Source organism: Arvicola amphibius, chromosome 2 (genome assembly GCF_903992535.2).
Source record: "Arvicola amphibius chromosome 2, mArvAmp1.2, whole genome shotgun sequence".
In the NCBI taxonomy this organism is placed as follows: Eukaryota; Metazoa; Chordata; class Mammalia; order Rodentia; family Cricetidae; genus Arvicola; species Arvicola amphibius.
The window spans coordinates 78,497,662-78,518,095 of NC_052048.2; the positions used below are offsets into that span (position 1 = coordinate 78,497,662).

At 36.6% G+C, this 20,434-nt stretch overlaps 1 protein-coding gene across 1 annotated transcript; it reads left to right on the plus strand.

Moving 5' to 3' along the window:
- Nucleotides 1-10,355: 10,355 nt before the first annotated feature.
- Nucleotides 10,356-19,587, plus strand: LOC119808424 (zinc finger protein 431-like). Its single transcript, XM_038320944.1, has 4 exons — nucleotides 10,356-10,983; nucleotides 16,122-16,248; nucleotides 16,432-16,492; nucleotides 17,599-19,587. The coding sequence occupies exons 1-4, from the start codon at nucleotides 10,933-10,935 to the stop codon at nucleotides 18,650-18,652; spliced, it is 1,293 nt and encodes a 430-aa protein (XP_038176872.1). The 5' UTR covers nucleotides 10,356-10,932; the 3' UTR covers nucleotides 18,653-19,587.
- The last annotated feature ends 847 nt before the right edge of the window (nucleotides 19,588-20,434 follow it).

Genomic DNA, 20,434 nt, shown 5'->3' on the forward strand with positions numbered 1-20,434 from the left:
TACATTTGAAGCCTAAGAAGGTGTCCCATCCAGCTAAGACCGTATTTTATGGAAGGAGTATACAAATTAATTCCTTGTCCCAGAAGCAACATCATACAGAGCACCAAATTTGGTCTAGGCTTGGTTGTGCCCATTATGTTTTGGCAGGATAACATATGTTGTACTGATTCTGGAAACAGGAAAGCTGTAAAATGTAAAAGTCATGGATTCTTCTTCTGTGATCAGTGCATCACTATTTTACCCGTCTATGTTTGGAAGAGTCAGAGCCCCAGTGAAGACATTGTGAGAGTTTATTGCAGGAAGCAGTGGAGATGAAGCTGGGCTGCATTTGAGACCACAGGATATTGAGATACCCAAGCAATGAGACATCTGCCATGGAGAGTTGCATATGTGGAATAGAACTTGCAAAAGAGTAAAATATATGAGAAGTTAACAGAATGTTGTGTGATATGTTGATCATATATTGATTATAAAGCTTGCTTGGAATCAGAGAAAGGAAATAACTATTAGCTGACAAAAAATTCCATAGAGTTTATAATACTACAGAAAGATAAGAGACATACAGTATCAAGGTGGAGCTGCTAGAGGATATTGTCCTTTTGTGGATGGAGGAATGGAAGAGTTTGAGCCACCAGTGACTGCTCCACTGCTTCTCTAATTCTTCAGGTTCTTTCCCCTGATATCTGAATCCCTGTATTTTCTTGATAAAGATTCATTAGTTAACACTTCATCTGGCACTCTAAAAGACATGCTTAATAAATATCAAGGGGTAATTAAGATCCCCAGAGATTGATTATACTGCAGCTTATTGACTTGAAATATTTCAAATGCTAATGAAAAGGAAATGACAGCTGCAAGGAAAGTTAAAAGTTATACCCGTTCATTTTGATTTAGACAAAGGGGGAATTTTGTGAAATATTGTTTGAAGTGTTACATTCAGTTATACTGTGGAATATTTGTTTACTGATGCAAGACTATGTTGCATTCTTTTATGTTGCATTTATTTAATTCTATGAAGCTGTGTTACTTTGCCTGCCTAAAACATCTGATTGGTCTAATAAAGATCTGGATGGCCAATAGCTAAGCAGGAGAGGGAATATAAGGCTTCCATGCAGAGAGAATAAATAGAAGGTGAAAGAGAGAAAAATTGAGGAGGAAGAAGAGGATAGGAGGACATCGGGGACACAGCTGCACAGCCAACCAGGAAGGAAGAAGTAAAGTATTTATAATAGAGAAAGATGAAAGACAATAGGTGAAATGCTGAGGAGATAATTTAAGAAAAGCTGTATAGAAAGAAACCAATCTCAGCCTGGGTATTCATAGGTAAGAATAAGTCTCTATTTGATTTATATGGGAGCTGGGGGGTAAGCTTTCAAAAGAGCAAAGAAAGGGAAAAAAACAACTACAGAATGGAGCATCTGTTGGGCATGTCCTCCAAAATAGTATAGCAGCAGCCTAGGGGTAGATGTGTTCCCAGTTTTCTGAGGAACTACCATTTTGATTTCCATGGTAACTATAAAAGCAAGTTTGTAAACATTATTTTCCATCAAGAACAAAAGTGATGTAACTGAAGTGTTGCTCAGCTCATGCCAGAGTAAAATTTAAGAATTTTTCAGTGACTTGAAATTCCTTGGCTTGCTCGTATTCAAATACCCAAGTTGGAAGGCCCATAATCCCCTGCTACTCCAGATCCAGGGAATTTGACATCCTCTTCCCCTGTGTACACATGAAAGGCATTCTTTCTCACACACAAAAGAAAAGATATACAAACTGTGGGGATAGGATTCTTCTCATTGTTCTTATGACTCATAAAGCAGAGCAAAACACTTTGCTTTAGATGTACAATATGAATCATGTACTGTTTCTTTAAAAGTCTGCTATTTTGCATTAGGTTTGGAAAAGTTTTTATTTCCTCACTCTGCGGCAGACTTACAGGCAATCATCCGTCACACAAAATGATGCCTAAGTGATCTTAACAAATATCATTTTATTTATTATAAGTGAATGACATTCTTTTAGTAATCAAAATTGTTTTGTACAAAGTTAAAGCATCAAAAATTTTCCAGTGACTCTCTCCAGTTTTGGTGGAACAGCTCTCTTTGTCCAGCCCATTTTCTGTTATTGGCAGAAGTCACAACTGTAGCGCACAGAAGGAGACGTGACTAGTGCTGTCTTCTGGTTACATTTTCATTAGAATCTTGTTGCTCTTGTTTAAGTGACCATATGTTTATAGGTCTGTCTTTGTGTTTTGTTTTGTTAGTGGCGTTATCTATGTTGCTGGTTTCATTTTCTTTTAAGTTTATTGTTGTTTCTCTAAAAAATGATGTATCTTCACCATTTTTATTCAGAAAATTTACTATTATGGCATTCCTTGGCATTTGTTGGCTTTGGAAGTATCTGTGGAAAGACAGCTGTAGTTTTCTCTTCTTGATCTTAGAGGGTCTCTTCTCCTCATTGCTTGGTGTACCTGTGTTTTCCTGCTGTTTCTATCTTCATGCTTGTGTTTTTGTTGCTTAAGTGGTTGATATGGTTAACAAGTTGGTTTAGTATTTTTAAAATCTTCTCATATTTTATTTTCTCTGTCAACATGATGTAGCCTAGAGTAATTTGAGGGGGGCATCAATTGAGGCTTTGACCCAATCAGAACTGCTAGTTACTATTTTTTTTAAAAAATGTATTGATTGATGTGGGAAGCCTCTTCCACTGATGTTCCAGTTCCCTAAGCAAGGGGGCCTGAGATGGACAAGAGATCTAGCTGAGTCTGAGACAGTAATTAAGCAAGAGATAAAGACAGAAAACAATGTTTCCCTGTGATTTTTGCCTTAAATTTCTAGCTTGAGTTTTTATCCTAAGCTCCCAGTTGTGGGATGCGGTCTGCTAATATCAGTCAAATAATATCTGTTCAGTACCTAAGATGCTTTTGGATAGAGAATTTAATCACAGAAATAAACAGGCAAGTTAGGTCAGAATATAATTCATGAAAAGTGATTTTGTTGCTGGGTAGAATGTGGGAATGTTATCTTTTGGAGGAATGTGAAGGATACTAGGTCTTTAAATGGCAAAAGCCATAAAAAGCTGCACATAGAGTTTAATTGCCTTTCCTTGTAGGGCTAGGAATATTAGAGTGATGAAAGTAATTCAGACAGTGGAGCCTGAGGTCATAGTATTTCATTAGGAAATAGAATTCATGAAAAATTCAGCTAGAGTCATTTGTATAAAATTTTACCTCCTAATCATTCATATTTTCTACATGCCCTGAGAAACTGAATAAGGCAAAATTAAAAAGTAATTGGCTGATTTCTTGGACAAAGTATTGATTCTATTGGGTGTTTATTACTGTTGACTCATTCAGGTTGACAGTGGAAAAGAAACAAGTGGTGTAGAAGGAAATGAAATGTCAGTTTCATGGAGAAAAAGAGACTAGGTAGTTTCAAATTGTGGTTTCAAATGTGGTGAGGCAGAGGCAAGAAATTTCATTCAGTTTAGCACCATTGAATAAAAGGCCCTTCTGATCATTTGAAGCCTAGGAAGGTACTCTAGTGTAAGATCCATCCATCTTAGCCTTCAGTTTCTGAAAGGAATAGGCAACTTGATTCCCAATTTTATAAAGCCACTTCAGATCTTTCTGTAACTCTGGTGGTTGTGTCCATCACAACTTAGATGCCACATTTGTGGGGATAACCCGTGTTGTACTGGTTCTGGAAACAAGAAGGACTGAAAATTTATAGGTCATAGATTCTTCCTCTATAGTACCATTTCAGCAATGTTTCACCCCTCTGTGTTTGTTAGAACACAGAAACCAGCAAGGATACTATGAGATTACATGAAACTGTGAAGATTAAGAGAGTCTTATATTTTGAGATGAGACATTGAGATGGACATTGAGATACACAAGGTATGAGATATCATCAATGGAGAGCTGGATATAGGGAGTAGAAGTACCAAAGGAGAGACATGTATGAAGATTTTCATAGATAAAACTATCTAAGCCCTTTGAGAATGAAGCCTGTCTGAGACAGATCTCTAGGACTTGTTTGCCCTACTGAGGTTAGTCTAGTTTTGGTCCAATCTTCCATCACTGTGTTCACATTTCTTTCTTTTTTTAAAATTTATTTTTCTCATAAAATATACCCCATTTGCAGTTTTCTCCCCCTCCACTCCTCTCAATTTTCTTCAGTGCTCCCCTCTCACCAGATTTACTTGTCATGTATTTCCCTTCAGAATTGGGCAGGTATCCCAGAGATAGCAATAAAACCCTGGATAACAAGTAACAATAAGATTTGATATAAACACTCACATCAAAGCAAGGGAAAGGGAACCTAGTAGGAAAAAAAAATGGTTCGAAGAATAGGAAATAGAGTCAGAGATATCCCTGCATTCCCACTTTTAAGAGTCACACAATGACACCAAGCTACACAAAGATCACATACTGTGGAGAACCTGCTTCTGACTCGTGCAGTCTCTGAGATTGCTGTTTCAGTCACTGTGAGCCCCTATGAACCCTACTTACTTAATTCGTTGACCTGTGTTACATCTTGTGTCCAATTAATTAGGAAAGTTTTGACTATGAAGTTTTTTGAAAATATTTCATTGGTCTTTGAGCTGAGATTCTTCTTTATTTATTTATTTATTTATTTATTTATTTATTTATTTATTTATTTATTTATTAGAAATTTCTGCCTCCTCCCTACCTCCCATTTCCTTCCCCCTCCCTCTCCTGTCCTAAGAGCACTCAGGGTTCCCTGCCCCATGGGAAGTCCAAGGTCCTTCCCCCTCCATCCAGGTCTAAGAAGGTGAGCATCCAAACAAACCAGGCTCCCACAAAGCCAGTCCATGCAGTAGAATCAAAACCCCATGCCATTGTCCTTGGCTTTTCAGTCAGCCCTCATTGACAGCCATCTTCAGAGAGTCCGGTTTGATCACATGCTCCATCAATCCCAGTCCAGCTGGCCTTGGTGAGCTCCCATTAGATCAGTCCCACCATCTAAGTGGGTGGATGCACCCATCAAGGTCCTGACTTCCTTGCTCATGTTCTCCCTCCTTCTGCTCCTCATTTAGACCTTGGGAGCTCAGTCCAGTGCTCCAGTGTGGGTCTTTGTCTCTATCTCCATCCAATGCCAGATGAAGGTCCTATGGTGATATGCAAGATATTCATCAGTGTGGCTATGGGACAAGGCCAGTTCAGGCACCCTCTCCTCTGCTGCCCAAGGAACAAGCTGGGAACATCTCCTTGGTCCTGAGAACCCCTCTAGAGTCAAGTCTCTTGCCAACCCTAAAATGGCTCTCTTAATTAAGATATCTAATTCCCTGAATTCTGGTGATGTCATGTTGACTTTTAGGTTGTTGGAGGAATTCTTGCATTGGTGCCTGCCCATCTCTTCCTTCAAATGCAGCCAGGAGAGTCTTGGTGTCTTGGTCCAATCTTTGCTGTGACTGACTCTCTGGGTGGATTTCCTCAGTGCAGGCGCAGGAACTGTTCCCATCTGGATGGAACTCCTCAGCACCAAAACAGGGACTTGGTATTCCAAGGACCCCGCAGACAAAAGGGCGGCCCCCTGTGGGTGGGTCGCCTTAGTGCAGGAGCAGAAACTGTTCCTGGGCCAAGGACTTTGCAGACAATAGGGCAGGCTTGGGGGAGGCAGGGTCGTGTGTAACAAAGAAGCCCCTGTGTCTGGATGGAACTCCTCAGCACAGAAACAGGGACGCCTGGTCGAGATTCTTCTTTAATCTTTATTTTTCTTCGGTTTTGACATTTCATAGTGTTCCAGATTTACTGGATGTTAAGATTCAGGAAATTTCTAGATTTAGTATTTTCCATGGTCAATAAATCTATTTCTCCTATCATACCTTCAAAGCCTCTGTTTCATGTCTTATATTATTTTGTTGAAGCTTGCCCCTTTAGGTTCTGTATGCTAACCTAGATTTTCATTTCCAGAATTCCTTCAGTTTCCATTTATTTTCACATTGTATGTATGCTTTGATTAGTATTTTACAAATGTGTACATATTTTTGACATTTATTTCAGACTCATAGTCTCAATACTTATTAAATGTTTTTTCCATATAATTACATGAATTTTAAACATTTTTCATGTACTTTTTATTAGATTTTCAAAAAATACCAGTCCAAGTTCCCACTCCCTCCATCCTCCTATTCCTTCCATACACCTTTCCACCACACCCCCCATCCAATCTTCAGAGAGGGTATGGCACATTGCTTTAACGTCCAAGGCCCTTCCTACTATATTTAGGCTGAGAATACATCCAAAGAGAATGGAATCCTCTTTTTCAGAATGGGAATATATACTGTGCAATTATATGTTGAAAATCACTCATTTGTTTCTTGATTTTACAAGATGTGAAAGTCAGAAGATTGTCTTGAGTGTCAGAAGGGACATTGGACAATTGTGCTGTTTGGGTTGTTGTAGATTATGAGAATCATTGAACTTAGACAAAAGGCATTTTTATTTTTTTCTTTATTTATTGTATTTATTCTTCTCTCATATACAGTACATCCTAACTGCAGTGTACCCTTCTTGCACTGCTTCCTGTTCACCCACAACAAATCTACATTCCCCCAGATCCACTGCTGCTGTTTTCCTTCAGAAAAGAGCAGGATTTCCAGGGATATCAACTAAACACATCATACCAAGGTACAATAAGACCACCACAAGCTCTTATATCAAGGCTGTACAAGACAATGCAATAGGAAGAAAAGGGTACCAAGAACAGGCAGTAGAGTCAGAGACAATATGACTCCTACAATTAGGACAACCACAAACACCTTAAGCTAAAAAAAAAAACCATAGAATGTGTGCAAAGGACCTGGCACAGAGTCTTGAAGGCTAATGATTACCACTTAAGTTTTTTTGAGCCCTGCTTAGTTGATTTTGTGGCCCAAGTTTTTCCTCAACCCCTCTGGATTCTACGAGTCTAAACCCCTCCTTCAAAAGTATTTCCATAGTTCAAGCTAATGTTTGTGTAGGGATCTGTACATGTTCTTCCATGAGCTGCTGAAAGAAGCCTCTCTGACAAATATTGGAATAAATGCCAATCTATGATTATAGCAGAAAATAGGTGGAACCATTCATTGACTTTTTTTCTTGTTTAGCTGTATTTGTTTCTACCATAGTTCTCCGAATCATTCAAATTCTGGTTCCTAGCAATTTAGGCAGTGTCAGGTGTGCACTTATTCTCAAATTTGGGCTTCAAATTGGACCAGTCATTGGTGGGCCACTACAGCAGTTCTATATTGCAGTCTAGATATATGTGTGTCACATATTTTATGGCTGGCTTGGTGACCCAGTCCCACTGGGAAATTTATAGGGTTACAGAACATGGCTAGTTTAGCCTCTCTAATCTTGACCACTACCAACCCTAACTAGGGTTATAGGTTCTAAGACATTTTCACTGCACTAATTCTTCATCCCCTGCTAAAAGCTCTTCTATACCCGTCATCTCTCTCTCTCTGTCTTCTCCCCCTCTCTGTTTCTCCACTCACCTGACTCTTCCTGTTCCCATTCCCACTGACTCTCAGTGCACCTACAAAATCTATTATAGTTTCTCTTCCCAGGGAGTTCCCTTCATTTCCCCTAGAGCTGTTCTCATTGCTAAGCCTCTGTGTATCGATACCTTCTCCTCAGATTAATTGTGATTACTATGATTGTACTTTGCTTAACTGCTAACTTATAAGTATATAACATGTTTGTCTATGTGCTTCTGGGTTTCCTTGCTCAGGAAAATAAAGAACTTAAGGAATGAGACAATGACAAACCATATAATCCAAGTATAATTGTGTACACTGCTAAACAGAATTCTCAGTATATGTATCTAAAATGGATGAGAAACACTAGAAGAAATGTTTACCATCATTAGCCATCATGGAAATACATATCAAAACTACTGTGAGATTTCATCTTAATCATATCCAGATGATTAAGTACATAACACCAATGACAACTAATGCTGTTAATAAGATGGAGCAAGGGGATTCATTGCTTTTGCAAGTGCACACTTGTATAGCCACTGTGGAAATCAATATTCAATCTTCAGAAAATTTAGAGTCAGTCTATCTCCAAACCCACTTACACCACTCTTGGATATGTACCAAACAATACTTCCAGATCCACTTTCTCAAATATGTTCACAGTGACTTTATTCATAATAGCCAGAAACTATTATATCTCTGAGAGCTTTTGTTGATTGGTGATCCATGTGGGAAGGTTCCTCTATTAAGCGTGGTATTATCCCTAAAAAGTGGGCCTGAACTACAAATGGAAGATATCTTCACATGAGACAGTGACTAGGCCAGAGATAGAGCCAGGAAACAATCATTGCCCATGAGTTTTGCCTTTAATTCTTATTTTATGTTCCCAAAATGATGGAGTATTCGATACAATCAGTCGAATAGACTTATTCATTGCCTGAGCTGCTTCTGGTTATCAGATTTAATCAGAGCAGCAAAAACACAAGTTATACCAAAAGTGAAACTCCAAAAGGGATTTGTTTTTCTATGCAGAACCCGGAAATTTTTTTTGTAAGAATGTCAAAGATTTCTTGACTTTAGGTGGCAAAAAAAAAACATAGAAAGTTGTACATAAAATTTAAATGACTGTTCCTTTAGGATAAGGAAAATGGAAATGTTTAGAGTAATAGCAGAAAGTGCAGATTGAGATCATAGGATTTCCATCCAAAATAGACACCATAAAAAATTATACTTGAGGTCATTTGTGTGGTATATTGAGCCCAAAATCTTTCTTATTCTGCCTATGCCCTGGAAATTTAGTGCAGGATAATTAAAAATAATAGGCTAATTCCTTAAATAGAATATTGAATCTGCTGAATAGTTATTACCAGTGACTCATTCAGATCAACAGTAAAAAGAAAGTAACAAGTGAGGCAGAAATAAATAAAAATGAAAAGGTAGTTTCATATCATTCGGTAAATTGCTGAAACAGGTGGGAATTTTCAAGGAGTTTATTACCACTATAGAAAAGTTTCTTCCTGTGGGATGGAAACTTTGCAAGGTGCCCTAAGGGTAGGACTCCATCCACATAAATATTCAATTTATGAAAGGAGTAAATGATGTGGGAGTACCCAGTGTGTGCTGTGAATACCATTAATGAATAAAGAAACTGCCTTAGCTATTGATAGGGAAGAACTTAGGAAGGTGGGGAGGACTGGACTAAATGCTGGGAGAAAGAAGGGCAGAGTCAGAGAGACACCATGCTGCTGATGCTGCCGGAGATAGACGTGCTGAAACTTTGCTGATAGGCCATGACCCCAACGTGATATGCAGATTAATAGAAATGGGTTAAATAAATATGTAAGATTTAGCCAATAAAAAGATAGAGCTCATGTGCCAAGCAGTGATGTAAATAATACAGTTTTGTGTGATTATTTCAGTTCTGCGTAGGTGGGATAAACAAGCGGCTCCTCCTTGCAACAAGTTAAGAAAGTGTTTCCTATTCTCAGGAAGCAGCTTCCTAAAAGTCTGTTGCACCTGTGATCCAAGCGTGTTAGGTATGTGGATTAAGAAGTCAAACTTATGGATTTCTGTGAGTTGCAGAACAGCCTGGTCTATAAGAGCTAGTTTCTAGGAAAGGCTCCAAAGCTACTAAGAAACCTTCACTTGAAAAACAATACAACAACAACAACAAAAGAAAAAGAAGTCTAACTTTGCAGTATTACCCATCATGTACTGGTCTTGCAAACAAGAAATAATAAAAATTAATGCAGTGAGTTCTTAGTCTGTGATTACAGCTCAGCAATGTTGCTGGCATCTATGCTTTGCATAGTCAGAATCCCAGGGAGGACTGAGAGTTCATTCAATGGAACTGTGAGGCTGAAGCCTGATGTTGATTTTTTCTCTCTTTATGCTTGTGGGGGCATACCATGAAGCTTCCAAATAAATGACACACATGAAGGTTTATTCTTTCTTATAAATTCCTGGCCTATCTTGTCTTGTTTCTAGCCAGTTTTTCTTAAATTATCCCATCTACATTTTGCTTCTGGGATTTTATCTTTCTCTACTCTGAATGCCTTTCTTTACTTCTTACTCTGTGGCTTGTTGTGTAATTAGGTAGCTGACTCCTGTGTCCTCTCTTTTTTTGCTCCTTGTTCCTTTTTTCCTTCTCTCTGCCTTCCAGACCCTCTTATCCTTCCTGCCAAGATATTTGCTGTTCTGCTTTTTATTAAGCCAATCTGGTATTTTAATCAGGCAAAGTATCACAGCTTTACAGAGTTAAACAAATATGATACATCTTTGCATCATTGAAACACATGTTCTACAGCATAAAAAAATAAAATGCATCGTATAATAATATTCCACAGACTTCCTCCCCTTTTTGTCTAAATCAAAATGAAATATTGTAACTTTAACATACTAAAACTACATATGATAAAAGCAGTTACCAAGTAAGAATTACATTTACAATATTCAGTCCATTTATTTTTACAAATTACAGAAAAAGCACTCCATTATCTATGCCAGAGTGACTCCAAAGTATCATAGGGTTGGGAAACTGAAACTCTAATTATTTAGTCTTTCACTCCATCCAAGACCTGATATGGAATTAATATTCCCTAACAACAGAGACACTAAGCTGCCTGGACAGTCTCCCACAGTTTTTTTGCAACATTGAGCCAACCATTTACAGCATACAGGAAGGCTTTTCTCAAAAGTGGAAAATTTGAGGGACTATTCTGCCCTGTATTGGCAAAGCTCATCAGTCACTTTTCTTTGTGTCCTGAAGAATGTCTGGCAGACTCTTCTGTGAAGCAGAAATCCCAAAGCACTGTTCTGCCTTGCTTGTTTTGAAAATGTTCATCAATCACTTTCCTGTTGGTGCTGCATGTAAAATCTGCACAACACACTGTTGATCAAGCAAAGGTAGTAGCAGGTTTTCTTTCACCCAGTATTAGGCTTACCAGAATGAAAGCAATGCCAATGGAGTTTCTTCAATACCCATCATTTCTTAAGCAAGTAAGTGCCATATTCTGTACATCTTTTAAGTGTTTGAAAACCATTTGTCTCTGGATATATCTCTATAGGACCTTGAAAAAAATACCTAACATCCACATCAACATATTTAATTGTTATGACTATCTACTAACCTGAGTTTCCTGATTATCCTAGTTTATAATAATAGCTTTCAAAAACTAGAACTTTACACTTTTTAATGAGTTGCGTAGATACAATACCTTAAATAAGAATAGAAATATGTGTGTGTGTGTGTGTGTGTGTGTGTGTGTGTGTGTGTGCGTGCGTGTATATATACATATATATGCACTGTAACAAAAATAATGTAAATATTTATCAAAATACTATATTCCTCTAAATGATAACAAGCATCTATAGTCCACCAAATAACAAAAAGCCTACCATATTTTATCTGCTGGAAATGTGGGTGTCATGTTCTCTAGATTACTTCCTGCTGAATATGGGTGAAGGGTTCCCTGAGAAAATTTGAGATAATGTACAAGTCCTGGGAAGAGCAGCTATAATCTTTGCTGATTGTCATCACTTGTCAAGATTTAGGAGGTCTTCCCTGATCAAACCTGATCAATGTCATTCCTTAAGAAATCCACAGCATTTTGTCTGCTGTGGAAACAAAAGCAAAATCTCTTTTAAAAAATATTTTTATTTTCATTTAATAGATATGTTTGACTTCTAAAGTTAAGATAACCTGACAATAAAAGAGCAAATAATCTCACAAAGATGGGGTACATACCTAAACAGAAAACTTTCAGCAGATGAATCTCAAAAGGCTGAGTGACACATAAGTAAATTCTCAGCATGCTTAGTTATCATAGAAATACAAATCAAAACAGCTGTGAGATTCAATCTTACACCTGTCAGAATGGCCAAGAACAAAAACACTGATGACAGCTTCTGCTGGAGTGGATATGGGGTAAGGGCAACACTCTTCCACTGGTGGCATTGTAAACTTGTACAACTGCTTTGGAAATCATTATGAATTCTCAGAAAATTAGGAAACAATCTACCACAAGACCCAGTAATACCCCTCTTGGGTATATACCCAAATGACATTCAATTATACCACAAGAACATGTGCTCAACTATGTTCATAACAGCATTATTTGTAATAACCAGAACCTGAAAACAACCTATTGGGTGGGAAGTCCTTTTGTAAATGTGTTGCTTTTGTTGGTTAATGAATACAGAAGCTGTTTTTGCCAGTGGCTTAACAGAATAGAGCTAGGAGGGAAAGCTAAACCAAATGCTGGAAGAAATACGGTGGAATCAGAAAGACACCATGGAGCTGCCAGAGGAGAAAGATACTAGCCAACAGACACAACCTTGCTCATAGTAGAGTTAATTTAAGAGATAAGAGTGAGCTAAAAATACACTTAAGTTATTGGCCAAACAGTATTGCAAATAAGATGTTTTCTGAGTGTTTATTTTGGTGCTGAACAGCTGGGAACCAACTAAATGCCAACAACAACAAACCTAGATGGTCCTAAACTAAAGAATGGATAAAGAAAATGTGGCACATTTACATAAAGGAATACTACACAAAGGTAAAAAATAATGACATCTTGAAATTTGCAGGCAAATGACAGATCTAGAAAAAAAAAAACATATTGAGTGAAATAACCCAGACCCAGAAAGACAAATACAATATGTAAGCACTCATAAGTGGCTTTTAGACATAAAGCAAAAAAAAAAAAAAAAAAAACTAGACTACAGATTACAACCCCACAACCCCAGAGAAGCTAGACAACAGAAGACTCTAAGAAAGACATACATGAATCTACAAAGGAGGGCGAAAAAGACAAGAACTTCTGAGTAAATCAGTAGTGTGGGGGTCACAAAAAAGGGAAGAAGGGAGAGGAGTGGAGAAAAATTGTAAACCTCAATAAAGTCAATAGTAACAAAAAGATAGCCCAAATTACCTAAATTGGTTCAATTTTACAGTGCTGTTTATCATCTCATGTCCTCCACCAACTGTCTCTTGCCTCAGAATCAACATAATACTATACAGAATCCTGACTCTCTGTTTATTGTCCATCTTCACATGACTTTTTTAATTCTATTACTGTTACTGTCTTTTTACTATTTTTCAAAGTTGTTTCTTTCTATCAATGCCTATATGTATTTTCTTCACTTTCTTAAGCCTATACAAATTGTAAAATACACTGGAAAATTTTTAAGTTCTTTTTCAATCTGAACCTCTTTAACTGAATATCATTTCACCTTTTTTGACAAGATAAGCCTTTAAACTGCTATACAGCACTGAACTTCACTGGTGACTTTGACTATAGGCTCCTTCTGCTTCTCTTTTCATGAAATCCAAGCCATAACTTGCAGCCAGGTCAAAAGTATGTTTTAGGACCTACACTCTTCCTTCATATCACTGGGAATGTGACTATTGTGCTGCTACAAACTTTTTTTGTTGTCAGAATTTTTATGTACCTCCTACTCAAAGACTTCTTTAAGGAAGAAACTCTTAAAGGAGCCATAAGTTTTGAGCCTCATATTAGGCATCAAAATGTATTCAGTTGATTTTGCTCTTTTGGGAAACAAGACACCCAACTTCCAAAAAAAAAAAAGTCACAGAGCTTTATTATGACTTATAAATCTCTGGCATTAGCTTGACTTGTTTCTGGCCATTGTACTTAACATAAATTATTCCATCAACCTTTTGCCTCTAGCTTTTTATCTTTTTCTATTCTGTATACCTTTCTTCTTACTCTCTAGCATGTTATGTACCTGGGTGGCTGGCCCCTGGTGTCCTATCTTTGTTTTTTTGTTTCTCCTTCCTATTTTCCTCCAAGATTTCTCCTTACATCTATTCTCTCTGCCTTCCAGATCCTCATTTCTTTTCCTGATAAGGTACTGGCTTTTCATCTCCTTGTTAGCACAATCAGGTGCCTAAGACAGGCAAAGCATCAGAGCTTCACAGAGTTAAAAGAATTAATGTAAAAGAATGCAACAAATGTTTGCATCATTGAAAAATATTCCACAATATAAGGGAATATAACACATCTTAATACTATTTTTGCAATAGCTTGGGTAGCATGTTGAGACCACAAGATGTTGAGATACCTAAGCAATGAGACATCTTCCATGAGAGCAAGCAGTCTATAGGGAGTGGAGGTAATCAAAGAGAGAGATGTATGAGAAGTTCCAGGGATAGGGCTATCTCAGTCTTTTGAAACTGAAGTTGCATGCATCTGAGATAAAGCATCAGCATTTGATTTTTTTTCCTGCTGTAGTTCAGTCTTGCCTTGATCCAATCTTCCCTCAGTATGTTTCCATTTTTCCCTTTTGAAATATGAATGGTATTCTGTGCCATTGTATGTTAGGAAGATGTAACACATTTTCTGATTTTACAAGATGTCACTGTCAAGAGATTGCCTTCAGTGTCACAAAAGACGTTGGACATTTAAACATTGTAGGAGTTTTTGCAGAGTATGGGGATCATTGAAGTGACTAAAGCATATTCCACATGGATGACCATGAGCCTTTAATGACCTAGGTCATATTGTAATTGGTTAAAATGAACACCTCCCCAAATAGGAAGATGCATTTGAACATGTATCATTCCTTGGTGACTCTCTACTGATTGCTTATAAAATCATTAGTAGGTGGAGGCTTTCTGAATGAAATTCCTCATTGGGGATGTAATATGATTCTCTATTTCCTCAACCCATTTCCTCTTCTTTGTATCTATTGTGTTATGTTTGATACTAAACAGCAAGCTTCCTCTGCTGTCATGCCTTCACCACCATTATAGTAGTGTTACATAAGATTCAGTATAAATTATTGCTATTCAGTAATAAGGCAATTTAGTAGCCTGTTGTTTGAATCTTCTTGTTTTTAAGTTTTTGAAGACAATATTTATCCATGTAAACCTAGCTAGGTTTCATGTCCTGAAAGTAGTTCTGTACACCAGGCTGGCCTCAGTCTAAGAGATCCTCTGACTCTGGATCCCAAGTCCTATGATTAAAGGTGGGCCAGCATTCCTTGACTTTTTTATATTATTGATTGATGGTTTTCTCTCTGTCAAACATATGCTGTTATACTAAGATTCTCCATATCTGGAATATAAAAATTTGGAAGAGGGTATCATTTTATTTCCCCAAATTTATTTATGACATTAATAATTTCTGAGACTCCTGATTAATTGGATTGCAGGTGCATCAACTTCTTCTTGGCTATAATGTTTGTTTTGAATTTTTGTTGTATATGAGAATTTTCCTGTATGCATATATATGCACTATGTGGGTACCTGTTCCTCCCAGTGTTCAAAAAATGATCACAGAAACACTGACCATGGAATAATGAGTTGTTGTGATTCCCCCTTGTTAGTACAGACAGTTGAGCCCACCTCTATGCGAGCCAGTGAGTTCTCCTTATTTTGATCCTTCTCTCCTGCCCTGTGCTGATTACTTGTGAGAGCATTTATTGCTAATGTTTTCATCACTGAATTTTAAGTTTTTAAATATACAGTGTCTTTTAGTAAAGTTTTTTTGATGTAACAGTTTAAATTAGCACACTTAAGGTTTCTGGAAAATGAATACAGAGCTGGAGTTAATGCATAACTCATTATAGAAACTTGACTAAACACCTCTGTCATTTTTTAAATGATTTTTTGGGGTTTTGTTTTGTTTTGATTTGATTTGGCTGATTTTTACATTGATAACAGTTTCTCAATATGTTATTCTGACTTTCCTGGACATGACTGAGTAGATTTGTCTGGCATTCAATTCAGAGTCCTCTGCCTTCTGAGTGCTGGAATTAGAGGCAGGAGCCAATGTACCTAGCCTGCCGATATTTTTCTTCTTTTTATGTAGGCAGTAATTAATTGTTCATACATTTTTATCCCTATGTGTCCTTTGTACTGCTGATCTGTTTATTTCTCTCTCTCTCTCTCTCTGTTTGTTAATAGGCATTTCACTGCAGGTAAAGAAATGATAGAGCTGAACCTTCTATTTAGTTTCCTTCAAAAGTTACTTGGTGACTAAATTGTTATGTATATTGTATAGAATAATTGGGGGGAAACCCCAAAATTATGTGAGTATACTACCAAAGAAGTATACATTTATAGTGTCATTGTCATGCTTTCTATTGTACGTATACATTGGAAATTTTAGAATGCAGTGACCTATGATGATGTGCATATTGATTTCACTTGGGAAGAATGGACTTTGCTGGATCCTTCCCAGAAGAATCTCTACAAAGATGTTATGCTGGAGACCTACAGAAACCTCACTATTATAGGTAAGACTGAATTTCCTTTTTTGTTTCAAAATAAGGGAACAACAGTTCATTGGTTATTGATGTTCTCTAATTTTATTAAGAAAGGAAAGCAATGGAATGAATGATTCTAAGGTTCAGAGAAGATAACAACTGAAATTTTGCATCATTTTCATTGTTACATATATTTTCTGCTTTATATTTTAGGATACAGTTTGGAAGACCATAATATTGAAAAGCCTTCTCAATGGTCTAGAAGATATGAAAGGTAATTTTCATGTACAAACTGATACAAATGTTCCTCTGAAGGAATTGTAGTATGTACTGAAAGTTTTAAACAATATAATAAATGATGACACTGTAAGTGCATCAATGATTAATACTTAGTCACAAAGACATGTACCTCAGTTTCAGCTGGTTGAATTGCCTTTGAAAGCTGTGCTTTTAAGAAAGAAGCTAAGGAAACAGTATCTTAACTGTTATCACCATTTGAATCATAACATCATGAGAACTATGCTGTAGAATTGTCACTCAATTTCTTCCACACCATCATATTACAAAAATTATAAACATTGAAGTGATAATAAGTATGTCTCCAAGACTTTCTAGCATACAAATAGTCCATGTTGAAGCTTGTGTGACTCATATATTTGATGTGACTGTACTAAGTTTATTGAGGGAGCAATTAGAGTAAAGAATGAAGGGGCAGTTGTGGAGAAACCTTAATCCCTATACCAAAAGTCTAAGAGGACAGAGGGCCAAACTGTGAATTTAATTGAAATCCCTTTATTTCTTATATTTCTTTTACTGGGTATATCATATGTCACTCTGGGTACAAGGCTTATGAGCATAGAAATATGGAAAGACATAACATTCTTTTCTCTCAGAATAATTAGAAGATATGTAGCAGTCCCCATGTTGTGTATGCTTGTTGAATATCATTCAAGTATTCAAGTAATTTGTTTTTTTGTTTCATCAATAATACATCCAAAAAATACACATTGTGGAAAATCCCATGAGTACTAATAATAAGTAATAATTGACAAATGTGGTATCTCTCGCAGTATAGGAAAATTTTTAAATGCAATAAGTCTGAGCTTTTCCAGTTCTCAAATATTTGAAAAATTTTGTATAGAAAAATGATTCTATAAATGCTACTCATGTATTAAAGGATCTTACCATCAAAGGTATCTTTAAAGTTGCAAAATATCCTTAGTAAATGGAAACAACATGAATATAAACACAGTGATAAAGCCTTAAGATCTAATTCCTCTTTAAAAATGGAACAAATTTAAAAATTATTTGATACAGTTATAATGATTCAACAGAGTGTTTAATGTGGTAACACTTATATATGTGCCATTATCTTTACAGGCATGAAAGAAATCAAACTGGAGGAAAAACTTCCAAATACCCTCAAAGTATTAAAGCCGTTGCATGTCACAGTCATCTTCAAAGGCATAAAGGAAAACATCCTAGCAAGAAACCATATGAATGTATTCAATGTGTAAAGGCTTTTGCATGTCCCAAAAGATGTCAAAAACAAAAAAGAACACATACTGGAGAGAAACCCTTTGAATGTACTCAGTGTGGTAAAGTCTTTTTGTATCATAGTGTTCTTCAAAGACATCAAAGAACACATACTGGAGAGAAACCCTTTGAATGTGATCATTGTGGTAAAGCCTTTGCACGTCTCAGTCATCTTCAAATACATGAAAGAGCACATACTGGAGAGAAACCCTATGAATGTAGTCAGTGTGGGAAAGGTTTTGCAAGTCAGGGTCGTCTTCACACTCATAAAAGAACACATACTGGAGAGAAACCCTATGAATGTACTCAATGTGGTAAAGCATTTGCATGTTACAGTGATCTTCAAAAGCATAAAAGAACCCACACTGGAGAAAAACCCTTTGGATGTAATCAGTGTGGTAAAGCCTTTGCACGTCACAGTCATCTTCAAATACATAAAAGAACACATACAGGAGAGAAACCCTATGAATGTATGCAGTGTGGTAAAGCCTATGTAAGTCAGGGTCATCTTCACATTCATAAAAGAACACATACTGGCGAAAAACCCTATGAATGTACTCAGTGTGGTAAAGCCTTTGTAGCTCACAATAGTCTCCGAATACATGAAAGAACTCACACAGGAGAAAAACCCTATGTATGTAATCATTGTGGTAAAGCTTTTGCATGTAATTATCTTCAAATACATAAACGAACACATACAGGAGAGAAACCCTATGAATGTAATCAGTGTAGTAAAGCCTTTGCATATCACAGTGGTCTTCAAAGACATAAAAGAAAACATACTGGAGAGAAACCCTATAAATGTTATCAGGGTGGTAAAGCTCTTGTATGTCATAATAGTCCCCAAATACGTGAAAGAACACATACTGGAGAGAAACCCTATGAATGTAATGTGTAGTAAAGCCTTTGCATTTTACAATAGTCTCCAAAAACATGAAAGAATGCATATTGGAGAGAAACCCTATAACTGTAATCAGTGTGATAAAACCATTGCATCCCACAATAGTCTTCAAATGAATAAAAAAAACTCATAGTGGAGAAAAACAGTATGAATGTAATCAGTCTGGTTAATCCTTTGTGTATCTCAATGGTCTTTGAAGGCATAAAAACACATACTGGGGAGAGAGTCTATGAATGTTATTTGTTACAGCCTTTTATTTCACAATAGTCTTTCAATACATTAAAGAACCTGTATTGGTGAGAAACCCTATGAATGCATTCATTGTAGTCAAAATATTGCATGTCAAAAGTCTACAAAAGAATAAACAAACACATACTTGAGAACACATACTCAGAGGATTAGCATGTATTCATACACTAAGAACTTATTAATATTCTATTCATACTCTGTCTTGATGTAATTATTATCAGTTCACAGCACAAACTGGAGAACACATACTCTGTGGATTATCATGTGTTCACTTCTCTCACTGAGAATTTAATAGTCTAGTCATACCCTGTTTTGATGTAATTCTATATCACATCGCAGCAGGGACATGAGGACTCCATCTCAACTCCTTATGAAGGCCCAAAATTAGAGCCTAGTTTTATCCTGACAGATATTCAGTATATCTAAATGTACTTTTTCTCCTTTTTGTTGTAATAAATAGTTATCCACAGAGTGGTTGCCTTTAGGATCCTTGGTCTAGAGTGGCTGTAATACCTAAACAGCATAATGCCAATGACTTGATGCCTCAAAGTGTTAAAACAATTGACTGTTCAAGTTGTCCTTTGAATCATGTAAAAGTATTCCTTTACCTTCTCCTAGCTTTTGTATTGGGGTATAATAGTACTTGGAAAATTAAACGTGGACAATTTCAGTATTCAGTAGAATGTTCTCCCAGTATTTTTTATGGTTTCTCTTTATCATTTTTATCTTCATATTCTTTACTTATATATAAATATATATACATACATATATCCCCATGCCCATCCTATTCTGCCCTGTCATAGTCCAAAGATGTTACTTTTTTCATTAACCAATGAAAGCAACATATATACAGAATAACTTCCCACAAAATTTCCCTTTTTTGTTCAAACAAAAAGGAAGGTTTTTAACTTTAACATAGTACATTTGCATGTAACAATTATCATGCAAGAATTATAGCTTCAGTATTTATATCTACTTTATCTTTCATCATAACTAAGGGAAATTATCCATATAACTATCTATTCTTCAACACCATCATAGACTCCAGAAGAATATAATTTTACCTAAGTAAACAAAATGCATTGTAAGCAACTTCCAAAACTCTAGAATTGAAAGAGACATCTCATTGCCTGGACAGTCCCCCAAAAATTTTCAGTAACATTGCAGGCAGTCATCTTCAGCCTACTGGCCCATAGTATCCAGCAAAATTTTCCATGAAGCAAGTAATTTCAATGAGAGTTTGCCTATATTGAAAATTTATTAGTCACTTTCTTCTATGTCCTACAGTATGTCTGACAGACTCTTTCATGAAGTACTGTCTCACCTTTAGGCAACTTCAGCAGTCATTTTTTGTGGGTCCTGCATGTCCAGTTTATACAGCATAAGATCAAGCAGTCCAGGCAAGTGCAGTTCTTGCACATATGGCTAGCAAACTCTTCCAGGAACCTCTTCAATGCCCATCATTCCCTTGAAGTAGATCGGTGCTGCCAGGAGCAGATGTGTCTCAGTGTCATGAAAAGTCTAAATTCT

Coding starts and splice junctions, on each gene's coding strand:
- LOC119808424 (XM_038320944.1), top strand. CDS start 10,933: ATGAAAGCAATGCCAATGGAGTTTCTTCAATACCCATCATTTCTTAAG. Junction 16,249..16,431: donor CAGAAACCTCACTATTATAG/GTAAGACTGAAT, acceptor TTTATATTTTAG/GATACAGTTTGGAAGACCAT. Junction 16,493..17,598: donor TGGTCTAGAAGATATGAAAG/GTAATTTTCATG, acceptor TTATCTTTACAG/GCATGAAAGAAATCAAACTG.